The sequence below is a fragment of the Falco rusticolus genome, chromosome 1, assembly GCF_015220075.1.
Source record: "Falco rusticolus isolate bFalRus1 chromosome 1, bFalRus1.pri, whole genome shotgun sequence".
NCBI classification, from domain to species: domain Eukaryota; kingdom Metazoa; phylum Chordata; class Aves; order Falconiformes; family Falconidae; genus Falco; species Falco rusticolus.
Genome location: NC_051187.1, coordinates 18,378,431 through 18,387,450, shown reverse-complemented (window position 1 = coordinate 18,387,450; position 9,020 = coordinate 18,378,431). Strand labels below are relative to the sequence as shown.

The 9,020-nt window shown below is 35.1% G+C and overlaps 1 protein-coding gene across 3 annotated transcripts in view; it reads right to left on the bottom strand.

The window, feature by feature from the left end:
• Positions 1 to 9,020, bottom strand: part of ASPA (aspartoacylase) — a 56,831-nt gene that overhangs the window by 1,786 nt on the left and 46,025 nt on the right. The window contains exons 2-6 of one of the 3 annotated variants that reach the window (XM_037372612.1): positions 6,265 to 6,527; positions 3,627 to 3,822; positions 2,340 to 2,433; positions 1,442 to 1,549; positions 401 to 510 (exon numbers count right to left, since the gene is read on the bottom strand). In XM_037372612.1, the coding sequence (XP_037228509.1) occupies positions 401 to 510; positions 1,442 to 1,549; positions 2,340 to 2,433; positions 3,627 to 3,822; positions 6,265 to 6,503 (747 nt within the window). In that variant the 5' untranslated portion in view covers positions 6,504 to 6,527. Of the gene's footprint in view, positions 1 to 400; positions 511 to 1,441; positions 1,550 to 2,339; positions 2,434 to 3,626; positions 3,823 to 6,264; positions 6,685 to 9,020 lie in introns of those variants that run through there. The other 2 variants (XM_037372604.1, XM_037372619.1) reach the window with 2 other exon arrangements.

Genomic DNA, 9,020 nt, shown 5'->3' with positions numbered 1-9,020 from the left:
TTATTTCAGGTGCCTGGCCCTTGTTTTGAGGCTTGTATAGAATTCACTGCTAAAGGTGAACTAAAAGGAAACTGCATATGCTCACAATTGATTAAAACCAGGCCCTCATTTTGAATTAAAAATTAGATTTATATTTTAGAATATGAGCTATCTATTTTCTTTTTCTTTTTAGTTTTAGGTTCAAAAGTTATTTTAGGTTCAGTGATTCCCAAATCTGTTACTGAAATACGGTATGACCTTAGTGATAGAACTTTACCGTAGGAAAGGTCTAAATTATTCAATAAACCCATTGGCAATATTCTAATTTTAAATATTTACTATTAAAACATACTACAATATAGCAGAATTGACACAGGAATACTTATAAAATGTCACAAATTAAAACTACTTTACAATTTACCTGCAGCTTAGGGTGAATAATGGCAATAACTTCATCATTTTTATTCCTGGGATAATCTACTTTCTCTATTATTTTAAAAACCTCAATTGTACATGGTGGAAATTCCTTTCCTAGAAAGAATAAATGTAATTTAATGTCAAAATGAACAACTGCCTGTTAAAAAAAACCCAATGCATTATTTATTCTCTTTAGAATGGCTTAAATCATTAGGTTGTACCTCGTCAAGGTTTACACACTAGTGATTAGCTTATATATCATAAAAATGTCTAGGTCCAGATATTTTTCCCATCAAAGCCCAGACACAGAAAGATGGTCCAGTCACATCTTGTAGCATGTGGAGCCTAGATCTAAATTAGCTCCTGAAATGTGGCTTCTCACTGTATACTTAAAAAGACAAATTTTGTAAATGAAGAAATCAATGAAAGGCCTGTGTTTGATAGTGCTGCACAATACAGAAATGTATCAGTGGTATTTAATCTTTACAATTCTAGCACAATAATGGAGAGTCACATGCACAACTACATTCTTTTCCTTCTACTTCCAGAAAAAGCCCACTGACAAAATGTACTCTAAAAGCATTTTAAACACCTGTTTTTGTCAGTAGGTATTTTAGATAGTACACAGGTATAACAAAATCTTACAAAATTTATTAACTTTAATTTTAGTTAACAATGCACAGAAGGCATATAAATTGAACATTTCTTAGTATTAATTTATATGTATTCGGTATGTACATACTACTATGCAAATATTGTTAGCTAGTATTTCAGATTCTTAAAGCAACTGTAAGATTAGAATCGGTATACTTATTGAATCTTCAGGAAGAGGAAATATCCTTAAAGCTACCCAAAGCAGCTATACATGAATGCTGACGTTCTGACGCCACACTTAAGTAGGTCTAGAGAACAATCCTTCCCCCCTCCCCTTTTACCTGTGTAACTGTAGAATGTTGTAGCCCGATCTATTTTTTCAAACAGTATTTTCCTGAAATAGTCCACTGATATGACACAGGCGGCTATATTCTCTTACTACTTACTCTACCTTCATTTAAAAGTTGCACAAAATCAAGGCCGTGTTTGACAATCTTCCTCATTTTGTCCAAAGTATCAGCTCTAACAACACCTTGCGGCTGGGGACCCACCTCCACACCTGTTTGCAGATGAGGGAGATTATTAATATAGCCATAATATGTTACATGCTTAGATTACACAGCAAAAATAGATGTCTGATTGGGTCTGTGGTTTATGCTTAAGAGGTGTTGTAAAGTACAGAGTTATGTGATTTTTAAGACAAGCAGAAAACTTAGCTCACCAGTCAGGATCAGTTTAAAGAACCATAGGTATGTTTGTGAGCATGCTACTAGGGTAAGAGAAAGGACACTACATACATCAGTTTCTCTTATTCTTTTCTTCATCCTATTTTTCTACGCTGCATTTTAAAGAACTATCTGTTTAATATAAAAAGCAAACTAATATTTTTTCCCCCCTCTTGTTAAGGTTTTGATTCCATAAATGAAAAAGTTAACAACTTCCATGCAGAACATAGTTTCCCCCTTCCTTTATCACTTCATCTCTTTTCCTCTTCTTGGCTAACTACCAGCATTTCAGCCAAGGCTTATTTAGAGGAAGCAAGCAGTTCTTTCCTGAAGCTGTTACTTCCTCCTTATCCTTATCTATTATAAATATTTTATGCAAACAGTGGGTTAACTGAGTTTAAGAATTTCCAGCTGGCTTCTGTGTATTTTGTAAGCCAAGTATAAATCAGAACTCTTCAGAAGGAGATCATCACGTACATTTGATTCGGTAAAGACATTGTCAAACAAATAGCTACTGGTGATCACAGTACTCTGTATAACACAATGAAATGAACAGATCTGGAAACAGGCTTATTTTAAAATGATGTACAGTGGGTTAAAATAGTCTTTATTTTTCATATTTACCAACAGGATGTTTTGCTACAGATCGAGTTGTTGCATATTTCAAGCTAGGATGTTCAATCAGCAAAACAGGGCAGTGTTCTGGAGCCAAAGCGTTCTGTGGAGATTGTTTAAAAATTTCTTTGTTATGCAAATGTTTTAAAATGTTGTGCCACAAAAGATTACTGATGCAGAAGTGATTTACACATTGTCTTCAATATGTTGCCTTTATTTCATGGCCCTCAAAGAAGTAGGACATCTTTAGAAAACGGACAAAGCTGTATTTGTTGGTCTCCTTTCCATTAACTCATGCCAGGCATACTTCACTGAACTTTGCTGTTTCCTACTATAACTGAACACAGTTCTAGTCTTAAATTGCTAACAGGAGGAAAAATCTACTCATCAGTGTTCCAAAACTTAGAATCAAAATACTGTAAAGCAAATTGCAAATATTTTTTATGTCAGACTTAGATTCTTTTATGGGGAATTTAGGTTGTGAATTAAGCCTTATTTTAACTCTTTTTTTTTTTTTTTTTACGTAGAAACCTTTTCCAGGCCTCTTTCCTGATAACTGCCTACCCTTTCTCTTCATATGTTATTTATAAGTTTTCTATATCATCAGATATGTTATAACATTGAAATAGGATACATGTAATAAGAAAAATGAAATGTTAAAATAAACCTTGTTTCTAAGGGGAAAAAATTTTTAAATTTCACACCATTGGCTTAAGCTTAATTTCATCAGTCATTGTCTAGGTCACAAATACTTCAACCGATTATGCTTAAGCCAGCACTTTTGCCAACCTTTCTACCAATACTTAGCAGGTTCAGGAAAAGCAGAATCACACAGCTTCTAAAGATCTATCATTGTTCCTATAAATAGTATTGAAGGAAACGTTTGTGATTATCTAGCTCCATTATTTTTTACTTGTCTTTATTTCATAGAATTAATGTTTCACTATTTAGCATGTGTGACCCAAATTTATCCAAACTCCTGACAGATCACTATGAAAGCAGATTAAATGACATTAGTTTTCATAGATGTTATTCTAAGCATTCCTCTTTGACCATCAGTCTTACTAACGCTCATTTTAATACATGAAGATTATGAGTTCAAATCTGAGTTACCGGATATTATAATGAAATTATTAATTATCTCTGATTAAAAAAAACATCCTATGAGTGATTAAATATTTTAAACAGGTTTGCAGAATAAAAAATAGTATATTTAAAGAAACTACAAAACTATATATAGTAATAAAACATTACAACTAATAATCTATTTTAATAGTTCATTTAAATTAGTTTTACCTTGATATAATGAAACATTTGAATTGTAAAGTCATCCCTGGAGTTTTCAAGAATAAGGGTACCACCCATGTTAGAAGTGGTGTTGTGAAGGTCAAAAATAAGGTCATACGCATCATCACTACCTTTTGGACCAAATATATGATTGATTTCCTGAGCCCTTCTCACTTCATATGGAATATCTTCCATCACTCTCCTGCTGTTAATATCAGTACAAAGAAATTAGTAAGCTCATTCCATGGCTTTACAGTCAACAAAATACGTATACCCTTTTCTTTTTTCTTTTTTCTTTAATTCCATAATTGACTAAAGTTGAAATCACCTATTTAATTACCAAACTGTTAAAACTTGATGAATTTGTGCTTGAAAAAACAAGTATGATTGTTAAACAAGTCTTACTATTACGTGTCTTGAGCCAAAGGGTAGCAAGCATGTTTTGATCTGATTTTAGCTGGAGGCTACTTCTATTTATTTACATCCTAAAATTTTCCCCCCTATACATAAAACTAACTCAAAATCTAACAACTTAAACCACTTCCAAGATTGGACCCACCACCTCCTGACGACAGTATTTGGATATTGGTCCATGCCCATTTACCTTGGACATCACTCACAAGGTCCTTTGTAACTTCCTCTGTGTCCTGTCTTCTCATATTCTGATCAGACTTTTACAGACTGTTGTTTTGAGACCTCCTGACACTCAAAGCTCATAGAAGATTTTGTTATCTCAAATCTATTCCTTCAAAGTTTTACTACTTGTTATCTCAGGTGACTATGTCTGTACTACACTTCAAAAAATTGGTCTTAGCCTAAGGAAAGGTCTGAGACAGGTTTCCTGTCTATATAAGGGCTCTGTAGGAAACTGATGTATGACACAAGGACATCCATCTTACATATTAACAGTGAACAAAGCTGCTCTAGGCTCGGACTTTTCTGCGCAGACAGCAAATCTGGTTTTGATGATAGGCTTGGGATACTACCCAAGTACAATACAGACATGCCAAATATCTTTTGGGCCAAATTAAGTTTTCTTTCTCGATACAGCTCAAACTTTGTAATATTTTAATTTTGTAGAAACACTGGTATTAAGTTGCATGAAGAAAGTTTTGTTAAATGCTAACAAAACACCTTACTAACTGCATGGGTATTTATGCATTGGAAAAGGTTGCTGAGGAAAATTATGGGATCAACACTGCTGGAGTATTAGAAATGGCAAGATATGATCTGTTAGGAGTGTTTACATGCAGTTGATCTACTAGTGGATCATGAGGTGGATTAGAATTTATATGTGAGGCCCCCAAGCTCCTTTTTCTATTTTTATGATTCTGTATATCGCATAATCTACCCATGTATTCTTTGGTTCTGTCTTTGAAATGCAAGGTTTTTTTCCACATAAGACTGTTAAATTAATACTTCCTATCAGAGCCAATGAGACTTCCATCATGACTTTCAGGAGTATCAGGATTTCACTCCGTTTCGTTATTTTGTAAAACAATTTGTGATCTTGAAGGGCCTGTACTTAAAGGGATCAGGTGAAGGTATTCCAACCAGCCAGTAGTGTTGTAATAGAACTGGGCAAATTAATAGGATTCACTGAGCAATATTAGTTTAAAAATGAAGACAACCTGCAGGTGTCTTAATCTGCTATTTTTTCAAGTGTTCTATATACAAAGCAGCTGAAAACAAACAGGACCGCTTCCCCCCCTGCCCCCCCCCCCCATTTGTCCTAAGTAGGCAATTAAAAGAATGGCCTCAAGAGTTACGTATTAAGAAGTCTGCTAATCATATATAATAACAACAAAATTCTAAGATGAAAAGACATGCAGGGTAAGAATAACCACACTTACAAAATACATGGTACATATTTCTTTCAGTAATATTCACCTTTACCATTAAGACCTTTCTGAAACAATTACCTTTTTAGCATACAACTATACCAAGTGTAAGAATGGTTATATAGCAAAGTACACCTCTGGAATAAATGGCTCAAAAGCAGAGAAACATAAAATCCCATTAAAAATGTAAAATCAGTTACTATTTTACAGTATTTAGAGACTGTATTTCTTCTAAAATAATGAATTAGTTACATTACTGAGACTCTCTGGCTATAATTTTGCTATAGAATACATTATTTCCAACTGCGCTAATTTCACCTTTTCATCTTTTACTATATATAACTGAAATTACATACACTTCCCTGATTTGTATACCATTCTTTTGTATAATCAGATGTCTACCTTTAAATTGTTTTTATCTGCTATCTTCCTGCAAGTATAATTGTATTCAGAAGAGCTCCAAAGCCGAATTGCACAAGAAGGCACGTGAGAAATAATGACTTTGCAAGTCAAAACAGAAATACTTTAGTTTACACAAATACAGCTAATCTAATACTAATTCAAAAAGTTGTGTTTAAGATTATCTGTTGGTTTGAGACTCATTCGAGTAGCAGTAGTTCTAAAATGAATCTGTTAACACTCATGCGATTTTTTCTTTTTGGGTTAAAGGTCAGTAATTTCAGTTATGTGACTACACAGTTAAAACAGTAGTGGAACTTGTGTTAACATTTTAATCTGGAAAGGAAGCTCCTTACAATTTAAAGAAAACAGAGAAGTAAAACAGCAGAAAGCACAGCTATTCTTACCCCAGATTATCAGGGTCAAAAACACGGTTCAGATCACAGTCAATGTATCTAGTACACTTCTTCACAGCTCTTGGGTTGGTAAGAAATGGTTTCACTTCCATTCCTGTTCTTTGAATCTCAGCTCCGTTCTCTTGCCAGTGCTTGACCAAAAATACCCCTGATAACTCATTGCCATGAGTTCCCCCGAAGATAGCAACCCGTCTTACCGGAGGTGTATCAACAACAGAAGAGGAAGTCATGCTTTTCAGCAGCTCTAAGAATTGCTGAAAGCAAAACAGAAAATAATTCTAAAGTAAAACTTTTGTCCTGAAAAAAAATGTTTCTTTTTAATAGGAAATTCTTGATGCCTGTTTAGGTCAGATGTGAATGAAAGTGAATTAACATTTCTCTAACAGTTTTCCACTCCTGTTGTGAGCTGGGGAGTTGCTAACCTGGCACTCCTCCCTCTCGAGGAGCCCTCCCCTTCATTTACCATATTTAGTAACATCTCCAAGTACTGTTACACAGTTCAAAAGTTAACTTCTACAGGCAATCTCTATTAATATACAATACATAGGTAAATCTTGTACTAATGACAGCATGAATAGACTTTTTTATTGTAAACTTTAATACTGTACTTAAATATCTCTGAGATCTTTGCACTGCAAACTAGGTGTAACAAGTATACTCGAATATGTTTGAAGTTACATAAACATTACAGTATATAGGGGCAGAAAGATTTAAAGTGAACAAAACCAGTAAAATAAGAGTCATATCTTGGCTCTAGATCAACACATAATGCTGAAACATCAAGTATTTTCCTCTAAAAAAACAACAGCTGAGTTCCTCAAAGCATGTTGTTGCTTATATGACGTTTTTTGTTTCTAGTATCTGAATAACAGTGATTAGAAGGAACACTAGCTGAAATTAAAAGTGCAATTTATCCACAACTGACTTATATAGCACTCCTTGCTCTGTCTGGGGATCTGCTAACACAGATCTCTAACACATTGAAACAACTTTGCCAGTGCCGACCCTTCTAACTTCTGCAATCTCTTATTAAAAAGGGAACAGATGTAGAGCACAAGGGGACAATAGTTGTGTTCTCCCCAAAAAAACTCTTGGTCCACAACTTGACTTCTTCCATTTCCATTACATTCAGATAGGCTTCTGAAACTTAACCCAAAGAGCAGCCGTGACTTCCACCATGAGGATCAAAACATTCAGAAAAGGTCTTAATAACAGAAAATAAGTTTTTCTGCTGTAAATGACAGAAGCATTAGTATCCAACACACAAAATAAATATAAAAAATGTTACATTGCAAGGGAATAAAGAATGTTTATTGAACAATTTCTTTTTATGAAGATTATACTCCAGTGACTGAGAAAGTATTTGGCTTTGGCTCGTGCCTGTGGGAGAGGCTTTATAACCCAGGCTGATAGACTGTAAGTCTACGAAAAGAAAGCTAAACACAGGACTTAACTAGACAAGTTCTGCCAGGAATATATTTCCTACAAAAGTTGCTCTCTATGTTTCAGTTTATGCATACAGATTTGCTGAACCTTACAGCAAGTTAATACAGAGAGACCGTTTACTTGAATCCTGAACTGTATTCCTTCTGTACTTAGAAGCTCTCAGATGTTTAATCATAGTAAGTAATTTATTAAACAAAGCAGTAAAGTTGTATTTTACAGCACTGGACAGTCTGTACTGTCCTTTGACCCCGGTCTCTTTAGCTGTGGTGCCAAAACGGCTATTTAGACACTGCCTGAAAAAAATGACTCACACTCTCGAGTCTTGGTTTGCTGAATTTAAACACCACAGCGGTTTGAAGAGTAAACAGCAAAATGCAAACATGCAGTGCTAGTACATATAGTTTATATTTTATTGCTGGTGGTACTGTAATGGTTATAATTCCTTGCAAAACGCTGAACGGAATGCAGAATTGTCTGTGCACTTACCTCATTTAACATGCAAGAGGTTTGTCTCCTAAGAGCTTTCTTAGGACAGATACAGTGCATTTCCAAACATGAGTTTAGGAAGTAAAGCCATGGAGGCTTCTTTTATACCCTTAGAGCACTTAACTTCCAAACAGCTTTTAACTCCTGGTCTCCCAGGACATTACAAGAATTTGTGGCATAAATGCAGATGCTTCAAAAGTTCTCACTCTTCTGAATTAAACACCAGGACCAATCCATTACTCCTGTGCTTTGCCAATACTTACACTTTGAAAAATTATGTAGTTTATTAAGAATTCAAGTTGTTTATATACTACATGCAGGTACCTGGTATTGCACCTGAAAGCTTAGAATGGGTGCTGCTGACTGAAAAACATGCAATAATAAAACATGAAGGGAATGAAGTCTAGGTATCAACGTTGCAAAGGTAGATATAAAAAGTGTAACATGGCTCGCCAAAGCCTTCCAGGGCTGAAGAAGAAGGGTTACAAAAAAATGACAGGCTCCAGTCCTGCTGAGCTCTAGGATTTTACACAGGAACCAGCAAGAAGTTAGATGGTTGAAAACAGCCACATGTAAAAACCCAGAACAGTGGCGGGAAAGAAAAAACGTGACAAATGCTGAGTTTTACTTATATCCGTGTTTGTGTTCACACATTTGTGGATATTCAGCTCCTTCCCCGGGTTCTCTTAAGTGCCACCATGTGCATCAGTTCCACGGGTAGGGAGATAAAGAATTAAATCCTACAGTGCACAGGTGTAATTGCTCCTGCCAGCCACCCTCCGAGCCACCCTCCTCACTGCCTAGGGTCGCGTCCG